The 24,269-nt window shown below is 43.0% G+C and overlaps 1 protein-coding gene across 11 annotated transcripts in view; it reads right to left on the bottom strand.

The window, feature by feature from the left end:
* Window positions 1-9,255: 9,255 nt before the first annotated feature.
* The window catches only part of SIPA1 (signal-induced proliferation-associated 1), a 215,503-nt gene continuing 200,489 nt past the window's right edge, over window positions 9,256-24,269 (bottom strand). For 7 of the 11 annotated variants that reach the window (XM_068260904.1, XM_068260906.1, XM_068260905.1 and 4 more), the window contains 3 exons: window positions 15,628-15,688; window positions 15,285-15,351; window positions 9,256-10,299 (listed from right to left, as the gene is read on the bottom strand). In XM_068260904.1, the coding sequence (XP_068117005.1) occupies window positions 10,129-10,299; window positions 15,285-15,351; window positions 15,628-15,688 (299 nt within the window). In that variant the 3' untranslated portion in view covers window positions 9,256-10,128. The remainder of the gene's footprint in view (window positions 10,300-15,284; window positions 15,352-15,627; window positions 15,689-24,269) is intronic. The other 4 variants (XR_011024852.1, XR_011024853.1, XR_011024854.1 and 1 more) reach the window with 4 other exon arrangements.

The raw sequence follows: 24,269 nt of genomic DNA, 5'->3' as shown, positions 1-24,269 counted from the left end.
TAGATTCAATTATTTATCCCATCAGTTTATTTTCAGTTCAGGTTCGCTTTAAATGACAATGTTTATATATAGTTTTTGTACAATGAAATATAGAAAATTCTAATATTTTGGGAAACTTATTATCCTTTAAAAGCAGCATATCTTATAGTATAAATGCACCTCTTTGATATATGTTCACACATGAATTATTAACTAACATGAGAGTGGGAACTCTCAATGGGGGAGATGTGTTTTGAAAATATCAGGATATCTTCCTAGCTTTGTGTTTGCCTAAAATGTGCTGTACAGCTTGTTACTTACTGAGAGAAAATATTTAGTTTCTTACACACTAGGGGTGGTTTACTATAGCAGATGTATGTTAAGAGGCTCTAAAGTTTCTTTGGGGTTGATTCACAAAGGTTACTGATTTTTCACCTTAACTGTAAAGAGTGCTAATGCAGGAGATAAACAAATAAGGAGAGATAATTCATGAGCTAAATAGATAAAAAGAGCTAAACCATGAGTTACTTCAAATAAGGAGAGCTAAACCATGAGATACGTTAGATAAGGAGAGCTAAACCATGAGTTATGTTAGATAAGGAGAGCTAAACCATGAGACACGTTAGATAAGGAGAGCTAAACCATGAGTTATGTTAGATAAGGAGAGCTAAACCATGAGACACGTTAGATAAGGAGAGCTAAACCATGAGTTATGTTAGATAAGGAGAAGTAAATCATGATTTAAGTCATTTAAGGAGAGAAATTGTGAGTTAATAAATAAGGTGAGATCATTTAACAGAAAAGCTTTGTGAATCAGGCCTATAGTCTTTACTACAAACATACAATCTAACCTACAGAGTAAACTAATCTGAATATGCCATGTTGTGAAATGAAAGGAGAAGCCAGTCCAGCATCCTACAGACAACAGTGTCTATCATGAGAGTCTTGCTTGGAGTTTGATTAAAATAGAATATAGTGGCAATTTTAAAGTAACACTGAAGCGGAAAAAAAACCTCTTGATATAATGAATTGTATGTGTAATACTGATAATTAATAATTATAATCATATTTTTATTTTCAGATATATATCTTTTTTTTTTTTATAACTGCATAATTCTGTCATATTTGCAATTACAAGCCACACACTGCATTTTAAACTATAAAACAAACACAGCTAATGACCCTTTCAACTTCCCTGCAGTAAAACTCTTATCTAAATCTGTCCTTGTTTCTTCGATGTATTAAGGCGCTTACACATGAGTGATGAACAACACTTAGAGTGTACCTGAAGGGGGAAAAGTGGCCCAAATGGGAACTTACCTAAGGAAGCGATCCCTCTCACCGTTCCAACACTGGAACCCTCCCGAAGATTTGTCAATGGAGCTCGGCTTGCTCCTCCATGGTAGGATGGAGCCAAACGGGCCCTGCCTTTTCCACAGAGCCTGAGCAGCTCTTAAAAGAGAAACCATAACCAAGAATTGAACTTTATCCCAATCAGTAGCCGATACCCCCTTTTACATGAGAAATCTATTCCTTTTCACAAACAGACCACCAGGGGGCGCTGTATGGCTAATATTGTGGTGAAACCCCTCCCATAGTTTGATGTCAGGACCATGGTTCTGCCATCACACTATGGGAGACTTGTTGCATTGTGGGAAATAACAGCTGTTTACAGCTGTTTACAACTGCCAAAAAAAAGCAAGCAGCATCTCCTTCCACTGACATCACCCGCCAGCAGTAAAAAGGTCACCATGTGATAAATGTCAGAATGTAAATTAGGGAGAGGAAAAAATGTACAATGGGCAAACACTGACTAAATCATTTATACATCATTATTGTAAAAATGAAGCACTTTTTTTTATTACACTATTTTCTTTGGAGTTCTGGATCAGTGATCAGGGGAAGCCACTGGAGAATCCAAAACCTTCTCTCTAGTGAGGCAAGTATATAACTTTTTGGCTTGTGAATCTCATAGGTTTTGTTTTAAGTCTATGGAGCAGCGGAGAAGATTGTCGGCCACAAGCAGAAGCCCCTCTCACTAGAGATGGCCTGAACGGTTCACTCGCAAAATTATTTGCGAAACCTTCGCTGGTTTGCGTTCGCTGTGAACCGCAAACTATATGCGAGTTCGACCCGCCCCCTATACTACATCATTAGGGTCAACTTTGACCCTCCACATCACAGTCAGCAGACACAGGTTAGCCAATTAGGCTACACTCCCTCCTGGAGCCCCCCCCCTTATAAAACGAAGGCAGCATCAGCCATTTCACTCACTCGTGTGGCTGCAGTAATTAGAGAAGGGAGAGAACCTGCTGACACAGGGAAAGCTTAGTTAGACTCTTTTGTTAGGTTGCTCCCTCTTGCTGATAGTTATTGCTAAAAAGCACTCCTCATCCTCAACAGCTCTTTTGAGAGCTAATGTTGTTCTTGTTGTGATCTATTTTTTTTGTGTGTGTGTGTGCCCCACAGACACTTGTGTTGCATATACAGCCCTGTCAGTCAGTCGCAGCTGGCCCTTGGTAATTCCTACTGTGCCACTGCCAGGCCCAGCACATTCAGTGACTACCTGTGTGTGTGGCAGCTGCACATTTGTAATACCAATCACTGCATACCCACCTGTTCAGTGCACCTACCTACTGACGTGAGCGCACGCAGTGTTATATACCACAAGTCGCTGCACCTGTTCACGGTACTTGTGTGTGTGTGACAGCTGCACATTTGTAATACCAGTCACTGCATACCTGTTCACTGCACCTGTGTTCGCACGCTGTTTTATATACCAGTCCGTGCATACCTGTTAACTGCACCTGTATAACCGCACATTGTTGTACCAGCAGTCACTGCAACCTGTTCACTGCACCTGTGTAACCATACATTGTATTAGTCAAGTCAGTGCATACCTTTCACTTCATCCCCCCCCCAATATGGCCAAAACAAGAGGCAGAGCCAGAGGTAGGCCACCTGGCAGGTCTGTTCGAGGTCGCGATGTCGTGATTTTGTGCGGCCCTTGACCAAACCCCAACTATTTAACACAGAACACCTCATCTTCCTCAGCTTCCGCACGGAAGTGTGACATATCTTCTTCCTCCTGCTCTGATTCTGGCACCCCACTTAACACTCCATGGGCAGCCATTACCAAAGTGCCATCATCACAGGGCTCAGCGGTGTAGAAATGTTTTTGTGTGTCTGCCTCAGATGAGAACAATGCCATCTGTACTCTCTGCCACCGAAAATTGAGCCGTGGAAAGACCGGCGTAGGGACAACTACCTTACGAAGGCACATGATTACAAAGCATAAACTGCAATGGGATGACTACCTGAGGAAAAGCAGCACACAAAAGCAAAGCCACTAACCGCAGTGGAAGATACCAGGCCGCAAATATTTCTCAAAAAAGGCGATACCTAAACTGTACCGTGATGTTGAAAGGCAAGTGGTGACATCTCTGGCACATAGCGTTGGGTCAAGGGTCCATCTGACCATGGATGCCTGGTCTGCAAAGCACGCTCAGGCCTGCCCAAAGACTAAGTCAGTCCCCACACACAGCATCTCTGCCTGCACGCCGTGCGACTGCCTGCCCCAAGACTAAGTCGCTCCACACACAGCATCTCTGCCTGCAGGCCGCCTGACTGCCTTCTCCGCCACCACCAACAGGGTCCAGGACTCCAGGCGGATTCCTGAATTTTTAAGGCGCGGCCGCTATAATAATTTTTCTGGTGCGTGTCCATGCCTGCCTAATTTTTCTGGCTGCACTGCAGCTGCAACAACAAAACAAAGGGCATGTACATGTGTCTATTCCCCTTCGTGATTGTTACCTTGCCGCGGTGAAGGGGCTTGCGTATCACAATGAAGCAATGACCGCCGGCTATATGAGTGTCTATATGAGTATCTCCCTGATTGATGTATACACATGCAAGATGTTTTAAAGCACTTTAGGCCTCGAATTTAGCATGCAATGTGATTTCTGCCCTTAAAATGCTGCTGTGCGTAGAAATCCAGATTTTTCCCCGGGAATTTTGGCATGTATCCCACTCCTCCATGCAAAAACTCAGATGTTAGACCCCTTGAAACATCTTTTCCATCATTGTTCTGGCCAGCATAAATGCTTCTAGTTTTCAAAGTTCGCCTCCCTATTGAAGTCTATAGCGGTTCGCAAAAGTTTGTGCGAACCGAACTTTTGCCGAAGGTTCGCAAACCGATAATCGGAGGTTCGAGCCATCTCTACCTCTGACACAGGGAACTTACCTGCAGTCAACACCTGGCTGCCAGGTGCGCCCATTTCTTACACTGAGGGGGCAAGATATTCTCCCTCAGCCAGGTCACATGACATTTTCAACACCATGTTATCTATTCCAGCCAACAGGAAGCTGTAACCCAGAGAAGGAACACTGCTGCACATTACAGCAGTTATTTTATGACAAATACATGTGGCCTTCTATAAACTGATGCTTATTTTTCAATCCCTAGTGATGTGCTGTGACTCAGGGCAAGGTATAAATCCTTTATCAACCATCATTTTATTAATAGGCCCATTTGTATCACTTATGTTCCACCAGGCAAGATTTGTAATAGCTAAATCTCTGCATGTAGCTTGTGACCAGTAGTTTACTGTAATGAAGTCTGTCAGAAGTCTTGTCAGGTGGAAGAAACCAAGTAGAGGGGAACATGTTGTCCCTGTCAGCAGCTCCATAGAAAATTAACAGCTGACACAAATTGAAAAGTCACATTTCAGACTGCTTTGGTGACACAAAGTAAATGGAGTTTTTATTTGGTTGCTCTACATGAATGACTATTGAGGTAACAGGACAAGAAACATGTTTGCTACATTGGCACTTTCAAGTGAAACTCAATCTGTTCAATTCATCTCTGTAGACTGTTATAATTAATGGCACAAATCTGGTATAGATGAATTCCAAAGCTTAGCTACTCGACACTGATCACATCAGACTATGTCATAACCGGGAGTCTCACAGATCCTGCCAGCTACTTAGTTTGTACACGTGAGGAAAACAAGTAACAGTTATTCCAATTCTGTGCTACTAACCACTCATTCTGGAAGAGGAAATACCTGGACTCTGTGTACTGATTCTTGGCCAGGGTTTAGATTATGGACTAGAAAACGTGTAGTTGTGGCTTATAGTCAACTCTGAAATGTTTAAAGTGGAAAAGTACAATAGAGGTAGACCGGGCACTGTCTCTTTAACTTGCTGTTTAATCCGTTTTAGCCAGAGAGAGTGCAAACACATACTCAGTGTTAATACAAAAAGATGGCAAACCTTCCATCAGTTGCGATGCAGAAGTGGGTGTGGGGAGGGTGACCAGGGGATGGATGGGGTGCACGGCAGCTGTTTTGCGCTAATCCAGCACTTGTTCACGTGTTGTGTATCAGGATACAACATGTGAACAAGCACTGAATTAGCGCGAAACAGCTGCCGTGCACCCCATCCATCCCCTGGTCACCCTCCCTGCACCCACTCCTGCACCGCAACTGATGGAAGGTTTGCCATCTTTTTGTATTAACCTTCCTGGCGGTAAGCCCGAGCTGAGCTCGGGCTATGCCGCGCAGGAGGATTTCTCAGGCCCTGCTGGGCCGATTTGCATAATTTTTTTTTTGCAACACGCAGCGTGTGCACTCCGATCGCCGCCGCTCTGCGCCCCCAGACCCCGTGCGCTGCCTGGTCAATCAGTGCCAGGCAGCGCTGAGGGGTGGATCGGGACTCCCTTTGACGTCACGACGTCTATGACGACGGTGACGTCATCCCGCCCGTCTCCATGGCGACGGGGGAAGCCCTCTAGGAAATCCCTTTGAACGGGATTTCCTGATCAAAGATCGCCGGAGGCGATCGAAGCGGGTGGGGGGATGCCGCTGCACAGCGGCTATCGTGTAGCGAGCCCTAGGCTCGCTACATGATTTTAAAAAAACAAAAAAAAACGCTTCTAATAGACCGCCAGGAGGGTTAACACTGAGTATGTGTTTATACTTTCTCTGGCTACAACGGATTAAACAGCAAGTTAAAGTGACAGTGCCCGGTCTACCTCTATTGTACTTTTCCTAATGATTGTATTCTTTATAAAACGGACCGGAAGCACGTCCCTTTTGCAGCAATTCCGCCATTGATGTAAGTACATAAACTGGGATTAACTTAATGTAGTACATACTGGTGTTGGCCTAGCCTTCTTTATCCATATCGCCGAAGTGCCGAGTACATTTTTATCTTCACCTCACTTGTACCTAATGCTTAAAGTGGACCAGAACTCCCAACTTCCTCTCTGCTCTAAAAGATAAGCAACAACATACTAACCTTTAAAGAAAAACATTTCTTTGTTACAGCTGATACAAATCCTGCAATAAGTCTGCAGTATGTCTACTTCCTGCTTTCATGGAAGCAGATATATTAACATTCTGTGTTTACCAATTAGCTGCTCTGCAATGGCAGCCAGCTGACTCAGCTGAGATCAAATTACAACTTGTGATTAGTCACAGATGAGGGGGATTTAGTGAGGCTAAACTCTCTAAATTCATACAATGTGCATTTCTCTGTTTTCCTTCTGTCCTGTGCAAGAGTACAGGTCCACTTTAACAAAGAGAGTTATAGTCAGCACAGTCAGTTGTTTCTACTTGTTGGTTATTTCTACTTTTTGCAAGGACTGATACCTGTCACCTCCCACAGTACAGACGGCCAATCACAGAATCACAGTACACCTCATACCTGTCACCTCCCACAGTACAGACGGCCAATCACAGAATCACAGTACACCTCATACCTGTCACCTCCCACAGTACAGACGGCCAATCACAGAATCACAGTACACCTCATACCTGTCACCTCCCACAGTACAGACGGCCAATCACAGAATCACAGTACACCTCATACCTGTCACCTCCCACAGTACAGGCGGCCAATCACAGAATCACAGTACACCTCATACCTGTCACCTCCCACAGTACAGACGGCCAATCACTGTTAAGGATGGGCTAATGGGAAAGTAGCAATGCAAATGAAGTAGGGGAAAACCTGCTCTCTCTCAGGTTTTTCTCTCTGAGCTTCCAGAAAACCCAGATGCACAGATACCGGAGACAGATAACTTACTCTGCTATTTATACATATGCTTTTTATGCTAGATCATATTCAAAAACCTGTAGGGCTGGTTCACACAGGCTTCTGAGGTGTGGCGGGTTCAACCTTTTGGGGACCGCGTGTAGTAAATCCTACGCCGCACTTGTGGCTGCCTACGCCATTTCCGCTCCTGGTGCGATCGTGCGTTCCTGAGAGGGGAGATTAAGCTGTCATATGACAGCTGACATCTCCCCTCAGTGATCAGGAGCCATGGCGATTGGCTCCTGATCACTACGATCGCCGGCGGATCGAAGTGATCACTAATGGCAGCGGTGGTCTGAGGATGGGGACTCACCTTCCTGACGTTCCCCTGGCAATCGTCGCTCCCCTCCACTCTGGCCGGCATCCCCGCTAGCTCTGCATTAAGTGTCGGGTCCCGTCTTCATGATGTCATCAAGCCGCGACCCAGAACTTAACGGCAATGTGAGTGAGGAAGCCGGGCATTGCGGAGGGGCTAAAGCTGCTCATTGCTGGAGTCTGGGAGGTGAGTAAAGGCTGCTGGCAATACGGGGGACACCTGGCTACACTGGGGACACCATGCCTAGCTAGCTATACTGGGGATCTGGCTCCCTGACCCCCCAAATGCGCCCGCCCCCGCATGTAAAATGGCCTGGTCTTTAAGGGGGGTTAGGCAGCTGATCCCCAAAGGGTTAACCAATGCTAAACACTTTTCTGCAACCAGGCCAAAAAGCATTTGCTTTTTGTTCCCGTTGCATTTTGGACACTGAGCCGCTGTACACAACCCCCAATTAACACTTTCTGTGACGTTGGGAACGTCTAGAAAGATATGTCAGATTTTTGTTGCTGTCTGTATCTGTCCGGGGGATAACAATATTTCCTCTCCTGTATTCTTGGCTAGGGTGATGTAAGCAGCACTGAAATCTCCAGGGTCTATGGAGAAAAGTAAGCCCTTAAAGGTGCCCGTTAAAGGTACAATACCACAGCCGATTCATTGTTTCTGATCGCCACGGTAATAAATTGGAAACGATCAGTTGTGTCCATTGACAGCCACATTTCTGTAAACCAGTCGGATAAGATTGATGGGATCAATCCAAAAATCGTATCGATTCCATTCATCTGATAGAACTGGCAAGTGGAAATTCAGCCGATAATGTGCACGACCAATCGTCTCCGATTTATTACTGTGGAAGTGATCGATAGGCTGCGGGATTGTACCGTTAATGGACACCTTTAGGCCATGTTCACATTGAATTCCGATCGCGTTAGCGTTTGCGTTGGGCTTGTTTGAGATGGTGCTAGGTGGATGGAAATAAGTCTTCTCATAGAAACTCACCATAAGCATCTTTACGCTCTTGTTCCCAGTACTGTTTCCCAGGGCTGCCATCAGAAATTTTTGGGCCCCATACTGGGAAAACCTACTTGGCCCAGCCCACTCCCCCCCATATTTGAGGTGAACCCCCTACATGTAAGGTGGTCGCCCACAATTAGCAAAACACTGTGACACATGTAATCGTATGGGATTACTCCCCCTGCAGTGGTTGAGCAGCACTTGCAATTTGCGAAAACCGCATGCAGCATTTTTTCAACAATTGCAATGCGATTCTCATTCACTGAAATGAGAATGGCAAAGCACAAGCATGGCAAAGTCACAAAAAATCGCAATGCAAAATCGGCCGGCAGAAGTTAACACTCACCGACAGTCTATGCATTCTGTGACAGACTTGTAGCTGGGGCCCATGTTTGTGGCATTGTTCACCGGACCCCAGACTCACACAGGCTCCATGCAGCCATCCCACCAGTGATACCCGGAAGACGGCCCTGGTGTTTCCATTAAGAAAAACAATGTTGTGCTGCTGGTAAATTGAGTGCATAGTACTCAATGAAGCTCCTGGGGACAGATGCAGCGCGAACATATGGTAAGGTGGCAAACACTGACAGTAGAGGGACACTGATGGGAACACTCACATGAATGGGCCGTAATTGGCTCTAACGTACACACAGAGCACGTCACATCTGGGAGGCGGAGCCTGGCCCGACAAATCCTGGATGTCCGCGCTTTGCCATTGTGGAACGCAGCGTGACCAAGCGTCCAGAGAGACGCAAAACGGGCAGTCGCTCGCCCGCATTTCTGCTCGGCACCCCCACCTCCAGCTCACCACCCTGCCCTGGTCGCCAGCACGCACAGAACAACCAAGGACATCTATCCATGTAAGATGCATGTTGTGATGGCTATGACACAATAAATATTTGGTGTTATTGAGACGGATGATCCACGCATTTCTTCTTCTTTAAGTGTCCTCTCTGATGTCGTCTTCATTCCGTTAGAAGATATGTTACACTGTAGCGCCACAATGAGAATGCAGACAAATGTCACCCTTTATTGTCCTGGAAATACATTCATGAAGAACACTGAAGATGATCACTGGAAGACATTAAGATGATGTATATACAGTGTTATTCACTATAGTTCACCCTTCAATGATCATGTCTCACCAGTACACAACATAATTTCCTATCTAACAGAAATGAACTAATTGTTGCAATTTTTCATGGCCAGTATCTTCGCTGAACCACGTTTGACTATTTCACAGTTTTGTTAATAATAAACCTTACCTGAATAAACAGTGGGTACATCAATCACAGCCCACTATGGGTCTCATCAGTCCTTGCGGAAGTCTCACTTACTCATTATTCCCTCACAGTATAACAAGATCTTGCTTTGGTCTACAAGATGTGCTTCACTCAATGTCATGGCTGCCTCCTGGCTTTCACCTCCTAAAAGATTGGCATTATTCCATTGCATATACATCTGAACAAACTATATTTCCCATAAAAATGTCTCTTGGTCGTTTTTTGGACTTACACCCATGTTGCAAAACAGTTCAGTGCATTTTCTCTGTCCTTCTCCTTCGGTACCAGTAGCACCATCTCCTACACCTTCTCTACCATCCAGCAATAGTCTGTTCTCTTCCTGACTGACGCCTGGTTAACTTCATATTGGCTTTTTGTTATATCACTTCAGTGTCCTTTAATAATATAATTCACCCACCCCGAAGTTAAAAATAAAGATTTTCAGTCCTTTGCGGATTTTGTACAGTCATTGGCTGGTCCCTCACAGTTTCTGTTTCCACCCCTGAGTATTTTGGCACCACCGTCACGGGGTAAAGTTCCAGTGAATGCTTCTTCTTGAGTTCTCTTCAGACTGAGCACCTCTGCTTGAAGCTGTGCCCTTCCCTCTTGTTCCTTGAACAATAAATACATAAATAAGTAAATAAACCTCACGAATCCCAAATCCACTTTCATTCAGCAATGCATTTGCTGTGCAGTTTTCATTCTTTGGTATTTTATACTACTTGTTTTGCTCTTCCAGTATTTCACTTGCTAATTTCTTTAGCCTTCTGTACACTCACTAAGCAATTCATTAGGCGCACCTGTATACTTTTATGCAATTATCTACTCAGCCAATCGTATGGCAGTAGTGCAAGGCATGAAAGCATGCAGTTACAACTCAGGAGCTTAAAGAGACTCTGTAACAAATTGTTTATCTTTATTTCTTCTATGCTATAAGTTCCTATGCCTTTTCTAATGTGGTCTGGCTTACTGCAGCTTTTCCTAATTGCACAGTAGCTGTGTTATCTCTGTTATATGATCTAATCTTCTCTCTATAGTCGGCACAGTCAGGCTGAGGCAGTCAGACTGGAATGTGCAGGGCTGCTTGTGATTAGCTAGAAGCTGTACACACCCCCTGCAGGCTCTGTGTGACTAACACACTCTGCTTAGCTGAGCCTATTAGAAGCTGGTTAGTTTGTTTGTAAACACTGCCTAAAACTGGCAATTACAAGCCAGGTTTGCAGCAGAGAATGGCAGAAACAGCACAGAGGGGACCAGGAGCACATAATGAATAGAATGGTATGCTTTTTATTGTAAGAATTTCAGAGTACAGATTCTCTTTAAAGGATACCCGAGGTGAGGGCAAGAAGATTTGTTTAACTTACCTGGGGCTTCCTCTAGCCCTCCGCAATCATCAATCTGGTTCCTTGCTGTGGTTCTGATCTACTCTAGTGTGCTACTGCCCCATTTCAAAGATCTGCAAGTCGCGCACCTCTGTCTGACCTCCATGACCGGTAGCGTTCTGTGCATGCCCAGTTTACAAAGACTTAAACTGCACATGTGCAGAAAGCTCATGGCCATGGGGGCATGATCGAGGAGACACGCGGCCAGGGCCAGGAATGTGACATTTACAGATCTTTCGGAGGAGGCAGCGGCACACTGGAGTGGAACGGAAACACAGCGAGGAACCTGATAGACTGCTCTTTCTCAACCTGATATAATACAACAATCAATTTTTAAAGCAAACCTAAAGTGAAAATAAACTGATGAAATAAACAATTCTACCTATAATCCTAATCCTAAATAGGACTTTCAAGAAATCCCTTAGTTTTATTTGTATTTAAACGTTAAAATCAGTCTACCTTTTAACTGTTTCAGGCACATGATGGCAGTTTTCTGATGTTACTCATATTGGCAGATCTTGAACTATTGAATTTTTTTATCAGCTTCCTGCTCTCAGATGGATTTATCTTGGCTATACAGGAGTTTTATGACCTCTAATGCTTTTATCAGCGAGAGATACACTACAACCTGACTACAGAGAAAAGGACATGTAGAGCTCTGAATTTGGTGATTTTTTTTTTTGTAAACGATTATATTTTCAAATCAGAACGTTCAGATTGAATGAAAATACTCTTTAATCAACCCAAACTATTCCCGATATCGAAATCAGTTAGGCTACGTTTCCACTTGTGCGCCGGCATGCGTCTTGCGAGATGCGATGCCGGCACAGCTGCTGCCGCTCGCAGCCGAATCCCTCTAGCCGCGCGATTCGGTCAGTGACGCACAAAATTATGCAGCAGGGCCTCAGATTTTTCCTCGGCCACGAATTCGGATGACTTACATACACTTCTATAGGCTGCTGAAATCCATCCGAATTCATGGGCGGGGAATCGGCCCGGATTCGCAGCAGTGGAAACCTAGCCTTATATGTAGTAGGTAAAATTGCCACAAAGATCAACCAGTTCTGTAATTAAATGATTGTTAATGTGTTCAGGATTGACTGGGTCCATCGGCTTCTCTGCTTCCAAACAAATTAAACCATTAATGGGCAGCATAACAGAGAGAAAAAGGTAAAAAGGAACAGGGGCTCATTCTAAGTAGGATTGGGACTGTACATGCATATGCTTATCTCATCATGTCACATTCACTTCAGGTACCCTTTAACCCAGTGTTCCCCAACCCTGTCCTCAAGGCCGACCAACAGTGCATGTTTTGTGGAAATCCACAGAGGTGGATCATCAGCTCTGCTGAGACACTAATTACCTCACCTGTGCATGTTTGTGGTTTCCTGCAAAACATGTACTGTTGGTGGGCCCTGAGGACAGGGTTGGGGAACTCTGCTTTAACCCATTCGCGTTCCGTCGTTTTCACTTGAGCAATGTTCACCTCCCATTCATTAGCCTATAACGTTGTCACTACTTATCACAATTAACTGATCTATATCTTGTTTTTTCCGCCACCAATTAGGCTTTCTTTGGGGGGTACATTTTGCTAAGAGCCACTTTACTTAAAATGCCTTTTAACAGGAAGAATAAGAAAAAACGGAAAAAATTCATTATTTCTCAGTTTTCAGCCATTATAGTTTTAAAATAATACATGCCTCCATAATTAAAACTCACGTATTGTATTTGCCCATATGTCCCGGTTATTACACCGTTAAAATTATGTCCCTATCACAATGTATGGCGACAATATTTTATTTGGAAATAAAGGTGCATTTTTTCAGTTTTGCATCTATCACTATTTACAAGTTTAAAATAAAAAAAAAAAATATAGAAATATTTCATCTTTACATTGATATTTAAAAAGTTTAGACCCTTAGGTAAATATTGACATGTTTTTTTTTATTGTAATGTTTTTTTTGTTTTTTTATATTAAACATTTTATTCGGGTATTTTTGGGAGGGTGGGATGTAAACTATATTTTTTTAATGTAATTGTGTGTTGATTTAAATTTTTTTCACTTTTTGTTGTAGTTTTACTTTTTGTCTACAAGATGGCGGCCATGAGTTTGTTTACATGATGTCACTCTAAGCGTAACACACGCTTAGAGTGATGCATCGGGGAGGGAACAGCCAGAAAAGGCGCAGCTTCCGAGAGAAGCTGTCGCTTTTTCAGCGGGGGAGAGGAATCAGTGATCGGACACCATAGCCCGATTCATTGATTGCCTGGCTAACGAACCGCGGGCCGGGAGCGCGCGTGCACGTGCGCGATCGGCGGCGGGTGCGCGCGATAGCGCGCATGGTTCCTGGACGTAGTTTCTACGTCCAGGAACCAAAATAGGTTAAACATGGCTACTAGCCATGAAAAATTTAAAATACGTGTAAACATATTTAAATATGAAATATGTCTCTTCCAAATTAAAATGAACCATAAATTACCTTTCTCCTATGTTGCCGTCACTTACAGTAGATAGTAGAAATCTGACAGAACTGACAGGTTTTGGACTGGTCCATCTCTTCATGGGAGATTCTCAGCAAGGCTTTTATACTTTATAAAGACATTCCCTAAAAAGGATTTATACAATGATGCTGGCCAGCCTCCCTGCTCGCTGCACACTTTTTTGTCAGTTAGACAGAGTAACTGCCATTCACGAAGTGCTTTTGAAAATAAACATACCCTGAGAATACCCCATGAGGAGATGGGGTAGTTGAAAACCTGTCGGTTCTGTCAGATTCCTACTACCCACTATAAGTGACAACTTAGGAGAAAAGTGATGTATGGCTCATTTTAGTATGGAAGACATGTATTTCTTATCTGTATGTATTTTAACCGCTTGCCGACTGCGTGATGCCGATGGGCGTGGCCGCGGCGGAAGACCCAGGACCGCCTAACGCGCCGATCGGCGTAATGTCCTTGCGGCGGGTATAGCACGCACTAATGTGTGCGCATCTCCGCATGAATGACAGAGCATGAATGAAACGGCTGTCCCCTCTATTGGCTCAGGAGTGATCATAGAGGGAGCAATCAGACCCCACCAACAGTGAGCTCTGTGGGGAGGTGGGGAGAAAAGGCTGGGGGGGGGGGGAGAAAGGGGGAGGGGGGGAATTACTTGTGTGCTGAATTTTGCGTTTTTCATCTCGGATCCGCTTTTAGGGCCCATTCACACTTGAGCGTTTTGCCGGCGATTTCGGTAAAACGCTCAAACGCTAGCGCTTTTCAAAGCGCTAGTGTAATAAAACTCTATGGGCCCGTTCTTACTTGGGTGATTTGCACTAATCGCCGCAAATCACGCAAAAACACAAACACGTCGCCTGCACCATTTTCAGGAGATCGCATTTCAGTGCTATTGAAGCGCTAAACGCGATCGCAGAAAAATCGCCGCACTCTTCAGTGATTTTTCTACTGAAACATCACTCCTGCAAGTTTTGCAAACGCAAGTGTGAATGGGCTCTAAAGCCGCGGTGGCCCTTTTTGTGAAAAATGGCCTGGTCTTTAGGGGGGTTTAACACTGCAGTCCTCAAGTGGTTAAATATAAAAAAATTTGTGATAGTGGTCCTTTAAAGGGGCACTACAGCGAGACAAAACTGTAAAATTTTAAATATGTGCAAACATATACAAATAAGAAGTACATTTTTTCCAGAGTAAAATGAGTCATACATTACTTTTCTCCTATGTTGCTATCACTTACAGTAGGTAGTAGAAATCTGACAGAAGTGACAGGTTTTGGACTAGTCCATCTCTTCATAGGGGATTCTCAGGGATATATTTATTTTCTAAAGCCCTTAGTGAATGGCAGGTGCTCTGTCCAACTGCCAAAAAACAGTGAAGCGAGCAGGGAGGCTGGCCAGCATAATTGTTTAACTCCTTTTTTGGGAATATCTCTATAAAGAATAATAGCCTTGCTGAGAATCCCCTATGAAGAGATGGACTAGTCCAAAGCCTGTCACTTCTGTCAGATTTCTACTGCCTACTGTAAGTGATAGCATTATAGGAGAAAAGTCATTTATGGCTCATTTTACTCTGGAAAAAATGTACTTCTTATTTGTATATGTTTGCACATATTTAAAATTTTACAGTTTTGTGTCGCTGTAGTGCCCCTTTAAATTCTCTTTCCCGTGTTAATGCTAGTCATCCAACAGAATTATCATTCCAGCTGAGTGCTGGTTTCCTCACCCTCCTGAGCTCTTCCTGCAGCTTCTTCAGCTTAAGTTCTAGCTCTGTGACTTTGTCGTTAAGATTTCTGCGGTGAGAAGAAACAATTGTTACTGCACAGACCTCATCACAGTTTGCATGTAGTTAAATAGAAATCCCTGAGACACACAGGAGCAGATATAGAAAGACAGGTGCAGAGAGAACTGGAGCAGCGTGGAGCAGTTTCCGGAGCAACCAATCACAGTCCTCGCTTCCTCCTGCAGCAGGAACTTGACTTGTTACCCCGGACAACTGCCCCATTTTTTCACTCCCGCTCTCTTCGCACCAGTCTTGATAAACCAGCCCCACAGTAGTTAGTTATTACCCCGATGCTGTTGGCACAGAGCTGGCAGCTCCAAGATCATTTCTCAATTCTTGAACCTGTTCTGTAACAACACAAAGCGGAAACAACATCAGACTAAATATCTAACATTCTACTTCACTAATACAAGCAGCAAAGATCATTTCTCCTAATATTTAAAGTGTAATTCCAATTCCATAAAAAAAATTAAAAATTAAGCTATTTTGTAATTTAATGTTAAAGGACCACTATGGCAAAAAAAGTAGGCAGTTAAAATCTGACAGAATCAATAGGTTTTGGGCCAGTCTATCTCCTCATGGGGGATTCTCAGGGTTTTCTTTGTTTTCAACAGCATTTCCTGAACAGCAGTTGCAGAGTTTAAAGGGGAACTTCAGCCTAAACACACATACTGTCATTAAGTTAATTAGTTATGTTAGTTAGAATAGATAGGTAATATAATTTTTTACCCACCCTTTTTTAAAAGAACAGGCAAATGTTTGTGATTCATAGGGGCTGCCATCTTTGTCATGGGGGCAGCCATCTTTTTGGTTGAAAGGAGGTGACGGGGAGCATAAGACACAGTTCCAACTGTCCTGTGTCCTGATAACCCCTCCGAGCTGCACACGCTAGGCTTCAAATGTCAAATTCAAAATGTAATAAAAAAAAAAAAAAAATTGCACCAAAACAGCAGAACGAGAACAACATCATCAGAAATCCCATCATGCTTTGCACAGCATCAGGGGAAAAATGCCCGGGCAGTTTTTTTCTGTGCAGCTAAAAATGAGGCTTGTATAAGAGAAATAAAGTTCTGATGCTTTGAAACTGTTAAAGAAACACCAGGCCTTTTCAGTGCTGCTGAGTCGATTTTTAGTCTGGAGGTTCACTTTAACTGACAAAATAGTGTGCAAGTGATTAGGGAGGCTGGCTGGTATCTTACCATTTTGGCATTTAAACTGCTGTTCAGGAAATGCAGTGGAAAATAAACAAAACACAGAGAATCCCCCATAAGGAGATGGACTGGCCCAAAACCTGTTAGATTTTAACTGCCTACTTTTTTTGCGACAGTGGTCCTTTTATAAAAATTAGCCTTCCAGTTTGATTGGCTGAAAGATATGAATATCAAAAACTGGCAGGGCATTCAATTTTCTGCCATAGCGTTTGGTGCACAGACTGACTACAAATCCTCATATTCCTGTATGAGGAATTGGCTATACAGGGCAGAAAACTTCGGCCCTCATTTTGAAATGTTTACAGCAGGCTGATTCATCATGTCCTGTTAGGACCTCTCTGCAGTGGCTGTGTTTGTAATGACACATAAAACAAGATGCGAAGCAGCAGTAAGGCTGCTAAATCCTTATAGAACTGAATGGGAGGATTTTTTTCCTCATATACACTGGAATTTCACTTTAAATATTTGCCCATGTTTTCAGCAGGCTGACTTGCTTCTGCGAAGGACCTACAAGGTAAATTTTGATTCAAAAGGCTCTAGCATAGGTGAATAACCTTTTTTTAATAACATGTTCAACATACTTCTATAAATAAAAATAGTTTTAGGATGACCAAACACCATACATTTTTTTACATTTCATTTCACTTCAAGATTTACAATTTTCCCTGTAGAAAAGATTGTTTTTACCGAATTGCTGTAACATTGGATCATTTTATTGTATCGTGTGTGGCCACCTTAAGCGAAATGGCCCAACAGGGTGCAATATAAATAATATAAAAATAATTTTTCTATATACATTTTTTTTCTTTTTTCTATAAATTCCTTACATTCCAAATATACAGTGGTGTGAAAAACTATTTGCCCCCTTCCTAATTTCTTATTCTTTTGCATGTTTGTCACACTTAAATGTTTCTGCTCATCAAAAACCGTTAACTATTAGTCAAAGATATCATAATTGAACACAAATGCAGTTTTAAATGATGGTTTTTATTATTTAATGAGAAAAATAATTCAAAACCTACATGGCCCTGTGTGAAAAAGAAATTGCCCCCTGAACCTAATAACTAGTTGGGCCACCCTTAGCAGCAATAACTGCAATCAAGTGTTTGCAATAACTTGCAACGAGTCTTTTACAGCGCTCTGGAGGAATTTTGGCCCACTCATCTTTGCAGAATTGTTGTAATTCAGCTTTATTTGAGGGTTTTCTAGCATGAACCGCCTTTTTAAGGTCATGCCACAACATCTCAAAAGGAATCAGGTCAGGACTTTGACTAGGCCACTCGAAAGTCTTCATTTTGTTTTTCTTCAGCCATTCAGAGGTGGATTTGCTGGTGTGTTTTGGGTCATTGTCCTGCTGCAGTACCCAAGATCGCTTCAGCTTGAGTTGAGAAACAGATGGCCGGACATTCTCCTTCAGGATTTTTTGGTAGACAGTAGAATTCATGGTTCCATCTATCACAGCAAGCCTTCCAGGTCCTGAAGCAGCAAAACAACCCCAGACCATCACACTACCACCACCATATTTTACTGTTGGTATGATGTTCTTTTGCTGAAATGCTGTGTTACTTCTACGCCAGATGTAACGGGACACGCACCTTCCAAAAAGTTCAACTTTTGTCTCGTCCACAAGGTATTTTCCCAAAAGTCTTGCCAATCATTGAGATGTTTTTTTAGCAAAATTGAGACGAGCCTTAATGTTCTTTTTGCTTAAAAGTGGTTTGTGCCTTGGATATCTGCCATGCAGACCGTTTTTGCCCAGTCTCTTTCTTATGGTGGAGTCATGAACAATGACCTTAATTGAGGCAAATGAGGCCTGCAGTTCTTTAGATGTTGTCCTGGGTCTTTTGTGGCCTCTCGGATGAGTTTTCTCTGTGCTCTCGGGGTAATTTTGGTCGGCCAGCCACTCCTGGGAAGGTTCATCACTGTTCCATGTTTTTGCCATTTGTGGATAATGGCTCTCACTGTGGTTCGCTGGAGTCCCAAAGCTTTAGAAATGGCTTTATAACCTTTACCAGTCTGATAGATCTCAATTACAGTACTTTGTTCTCATTTGTTCCTGAATTTCTTTGGATCTTGGCATGATGTCTAGCTTTTGAGGTGCTTTTGGTCTACTTCTCTGTGTCAGATAGCTCCTATTTAAGTGATTTCTTGATTGAAACAGGTGTGGCAGTAATCAGGCCTGGGGCTGACTACAGAAATTGAACTCAGGTGTGATAAACCACAGTTAAGTTATTTTTTAACAAGGGGGGGCAATCCCTTTTTCACACAGGGTCATGTAGATATGGAGTTTTTTTTTCTCACTAAATAATAAAAACCATCATTTAAAACTGCATTTTGTGTTCAATTATGTTATCTTTGACTAATAGTTAACGGTTTTTGATGAGCAGAAACATTTAAGTGTGAAAAACATGCAAAAGAATAAGAAATCAGGAAGGGGGCAAATCGTTTTTCACACCACTGTATGTAGAAGCATTAGAAAGGCACCGAAGTAAGGGACTGCGGTGGGGATAATAATCTTGTACCCCTGACTCTTATGTTGTAAACAATTTAACAAACTTTATTAATACCAATCTAAAATACAAGTCTAAAAAGACTCAAACAAGAAACACAAGTGGGCATCAGCTGTTCACCTCCACCGAGTGCATCTGTACTGATAAGAAAAAGTTTACAAATTCTTTACATCAGTAGTACCCAAATATGACTGGACAACCAAAGCATTAGAGAGAACTGTGCTGAAAATAATGCAATTACTAAAATCACTTTTACAATATTACTTATTACTGTAGTATTTAGTCGGTGTTTGGTCATTGATAAATCATTTCTCTCCCTGATTTACATTCTGAAATTTGTCACATCTTTAGTGCTTTCAGGTGCACCTCTGTGGAATGTTTATTCATTGAACGTTCCAAGGGAAGGTAAATATTTACATGGCCGCCATTCAGAGGGGCCCACTGAGACCACCGTGGAACGGAGGAGGACGGGGGAAGCCTCGATAGGATCCAGAGGCTTCCCCCTCCCGAGGTAAGTATCCCCAAGGGGCACTTTTCTCAGAGGTCTAAAGACAATTCTTTTGACTTCATGCTTGGTGTGTGTGTTGACGTGCACTGCCAACTGTGGGGCCTTATATAGACAGGTGTGTGTCTTTCCAATCAATATCATATCCAATCAACTGACTCTACCACAGGTGGACTCCAATTAAGCTCCAATTAAAAAACATCTCAGGCAGGGAACACACTTGCAGGGCCGTTTTTCCCTGCGTTTCCCAGGTTTCCGTCGGGTTTTGCGGTCGCGTCTAACGCGTGCGTTTTTCCGCGTGCGTTTCTGCGTTTGCATGGCATGTAGTGTCATGCAATGTGCGGAAAAAAGCAGAAAACTGTGCGGGTACAAAACGCGTAAAAAAACGCAAACGCGCACAAACGCATGCGGCGCAGCGTTTCCCGAGCTAGGCTATTATTTTCAATAGGCTTTAAAATCGTGCGCGTTTTGCCGTTCGTGGCAAAACGCGCAAAAACGCATGTAGTGTGTTCCCTGCCTCAAGGATGATCAGGAAAATAGATGCACCTCAGCTCAATTTTGAGCTTCATGGCAAAGGCTGTGAATACTTATATACATGTGCTTTCTCAATTGTATCTTTTATTTTTAATAAGTTTGTCAAAACCTGAACTAAACGTTTATCACTTTGTCATTATTGGGTGATGTATGTAGAATTTTGAGGAAAACAATGTCATTACTCTCTTTTGGAAAAATAATATAACATAACAAAATGTGGAAAAAGTGATGCACTGTGAATACTTTATGGATGCACTGTAAATATTTAACGTAAATGTGGGTATCCTGAATAATTTACTGAATTCTACTATATGTCACTAAAGTGCCTCTTTAACACCCCAATCAGTGTTCAGAGTAAGAAAAAGCAGGGATGTAAAGTCTCCTGAAGGTATTATAGAATTATTATAAGGTTGTGAGCCATACTAAAGGGGACATCTAACATTCAGCGGTACTCAGTAATGACAGCATGCAATCTCATGAAGCACTTCACCACTGATTTAAGAGTTTGAAACATGTATTTGTACAGGAAGTGCACTCTGTGGAGCTGGACAACTTATGCCCATTTGCAATTGTTGCTTGTGTCTTTATTTTAGATTATTAATAAAGTTTGTTAAATAGCTTTTAAAATAAGGGTCATAGATAGTACATTATTCCTTAACTTGGGCCCCTTTCTAATGCTTCATAATTTATTTCTAGCTGAAATGATTTTGCATGACCATAGTTATTCCCAAGTGGTACCCACAGGCAATGAACTGTTATTTTGATCAGTCTGGAACTACATACATATGGTAGACTTTCAACACCCAGAATATTTGTATGTGCCCATTAAGGGATAGTGTACCACATGTAGACGTGTTCACCGGCATTAGCTTGTTCCTCTTCAACAGTCCACCAGACTGGAAATCCTCAGCTGATTGCTGCTGTAGTTCCCTCTGCAGTTTGCAACAGAATCCCTCCTACTTGTTCTACTCCCCCCCTCCCCTCTCCCCACCCACTCTTTCCTCCCCTCCCCGCTAATCCCCATAGGCAGAACATGTTCCATGCCAGAGAGCGGAGTTGCATGTCTGTACAATGGATACTGCTAAACAATCCCCAAAAGCGATCACAAGAGACTGTTTGGGCAGCAGGCATGACTCTGTGTGCACAAGGATGGTTTTCAGTATGTAAGCACAATGCAAATTTAAAGGTAAAAAGAGGAGGTGACAGAGATAGACTATTATTGCAAAAGGAAGCAAGACTGATCCAAAGATGCAGTGGCCTCAAGAGGGATTAGAAGGTCTTTAGCTTGAAACATTCTCAGAATTTTTGATGATTTGCAACATGGGAGTTTGTATTATTATATGCACAATGCAAAATGTATATTTTTCCCCTTTTCTTTCACCCATTGGCAACTTCAATAGAGTTATCTTGTTTGAGATAAGTGCACTGCTTTTGACTTCAGTCGGCAGAACTTGTTGTGCTGTCTATTCTTGGAATGCTTTGATCTCTTTTTACTAGCAGGAAGTATAGAAACTGAAAGCAGAAGTCCTCTGTTATTGTCTCACACTGCCCCCTAGTGACAAGTGGCCATAAACACACATTACAGCAGAACTAATTAGAAGCAAAGAAATGTAACAAATGAGAAATAAAAAAAAAAATGTGCTAAAATAAATTGGCCTGGAGCACTTGCAAGCCTCTAAATAAATTGGCTGCTAAAGGGTTAACCTCCTTGCCAGTTATCCCAAACACAGTTCGGGGTAACCTGCGCAGGAGGATTTCTCAGGCCCCGCTGGGCCGATTTGCATAATTTTTTCTTCCTACACGCAGCTAGCACTTTGCTAGCTGCGTGTAGTACGCGATCGCCGCCGCTCGCCGCCGATTCGCTGCTACCCGCCGAGCCCCCCCCCCCACCCCAGACCCCTGCGCAGCCTGGCCAATCAGTGCCAGGCAGCGCTAAGGGGCGGATCGGGATTCCCTCAGACGTCACGACGTCGGTGACGTCATCCCGCCCAGTCGCCATGGCGACCGGGGAAGCCCTGCAGGAAATCCCGTTCTCAACGGGATTTCCTGCATACTCTGATCGCCGAAGGCGATCGGAGTGGGTGGGGGGATGCCGCCGCTCAGCGGCTATCATGTAGCGAGCCCTGGGCTCGCTACATGATTTAAAAAAAAAAAATTTAAAAAAAGTGCGGCGCTGCCTCCTTGCCGGATTTTTTAGAACGGCAAGGAGGTTAATGTTAATGAACAATGCTTTTAGAATGAAGTGTTTTCTGTAATCAATGGATGGTTTGTAGAATGCAGATGTGTAAGATTATATGCGCAATGCAAACTGTATGAGATTTGTCCTCCTTTCTTCTGCTGCAGTGTACGAATGTTGCAGAACGATGCTTCCAGGTTGAATAGTTTTCTGTAAGGCCTGAAACAGTGTTGCACAGCAATATTTAAACACTGAACCACCACTGAATAGAATTAAAGGACCAGAAGTGCAAAAAAAAAATAATGGTAGAATTTAAAATAGACACTGCCACGTACATATACATGTGTCGGTTTCCTAGAGCACTATAAATTACCCTTTTTCTAAGTTACTGTCACTTTACAAAAGCACACCCTGGACGAAGCAGGTCATTTGGGTACCACGCGGCACCTGGGAAATTGGGCGTCGCCATACACCGCAATGTAATTGCAGCTATAGTGGCATCCAGAGTATAATTTGCTTGCCAGATATATAGAGGATACAAGGTAATTGGCAGGAGGGGAGGGTAGTGTAAGGCGTTAAGTGTGTGTGTGTGTCTGTGAGTGTGTGGTAATTGTTAGGCTTAGGTAGGGGAGGGTTAGGGCCCGTTTCCAGCACGGTGGCGTGGGCAGTACGGTGGCGTAGTGGTTAGCTCTCTCGCCTTGCAGCGCTGGGTCCCTGGTTCGAATCCCAGCCAGGGCACTATCTGCAAAGAGTTTGTATGTTGTCTCCGTGTCTGCGTGGGTTTCCTCCGGGCACTCCGGTTTCCTCCCACATTCCAAAAACATATGGATAAGTTAATTGGCTCCCCCTAAAAATTGGCCCTAGACTACAGTACTTACACTACATAATATAGACATATGGTGATGGTAGGGATTAGATTGTGAGCTCCTTTGAGGGACAGTTAGTGACAAGATATATATATACTCTGTACAGCGCTGCGTAATATGTCGGCGCTATATAAATACTAAATAATAATAATAATAATAATAATAATAACATCTGATTCGCTGCTTTTCCCCACATGCAAAAATCAGACGGGGAAACAAAGCCTACACAAAAGAAAATCACACACTTTCCACCTGACCTATGCAATATAGGTCAGACTGCCGGTGCCAGAATCCAGCAGGGACACCACTCCTGCATACACTGGAAACAAATAAAATTGGAGACGGCACACAAATGGCTCAGCAATCAAACTGTATTGGGAGCACACAGAGGTACACACAACATGTTTTGGGCGTTGCCCTTTGTCAGGTGTACCGCACCTCACCCAGGTGACACCTTTATACCCACCCACATGAAGTAATACAATTACATCACATGATTAAACAGTGGGTATAGGAGTGTCCTGGGTGAGGGGCGGTACAGCTGAGGAAGGGCAACGCCCGAAACATGTTGTGTGTACCTCTGTGCACTCACAATAGTTTGATTGCTGGGGAAACAAAGCCTATTGGAATTGTTAGGCTGCTGTCCAATGCATATGTGGGAGAGAAAAGTACACATGGCACATAGAGGCATTTGGATATGTTCTGGCATAACTGGAAGTAGGCTAGGTTAAGGGATAGTAGAATAAAAGCAGTATTGCCAATAATCTACTAAAGGCTTCATGCAATGCCCAAATTTTCTGGCACCTTTTTTTATTTATCGTCTTTTTATTAGGATTTAAACACTGTAGTACTGTGCAACAGTTGTAGGCAGGTGTGAAAAATACTGTAAACAAAGGATTTTAGAAATATAGATAATGATTGTTTATGGTTATCAATTTACAAAATGCAAAGTTAACGAACAAAAATAAAATTTAAATTAATATTTGGTGTTACTACCTTTTGCCTTCAAACTAGCATCAACTCTCATAGGTACACTTGCATAGTCAGGGATTTTGTCGGATTACAGTCAGGTGTATGACAAACCAATCATACCAAACAGATGCTAATGATCATTAATGTCACATGT

The sequence above is a fragment of the Hyperolius riggenbachi genome, chromosome 11 (genome assembly GCF_040937935.1).
Source record: "Hyperolius riggenbachi isolate aHypRig1 chromosome 11, aHypRig1.pri, whole genome shotgun sequence".
In the NCBI taxonomy this organism is placed as follows: domain Eukaryota; kingdom Metazoa; phylum Chordata; class Amphibia; order Anura; family Hyperoliidae; genus Hyperolius; species Hyperolius riggenbachi.
This window is presented reverse-complemented; position numbering and strand designations above follow the sequence as displayed.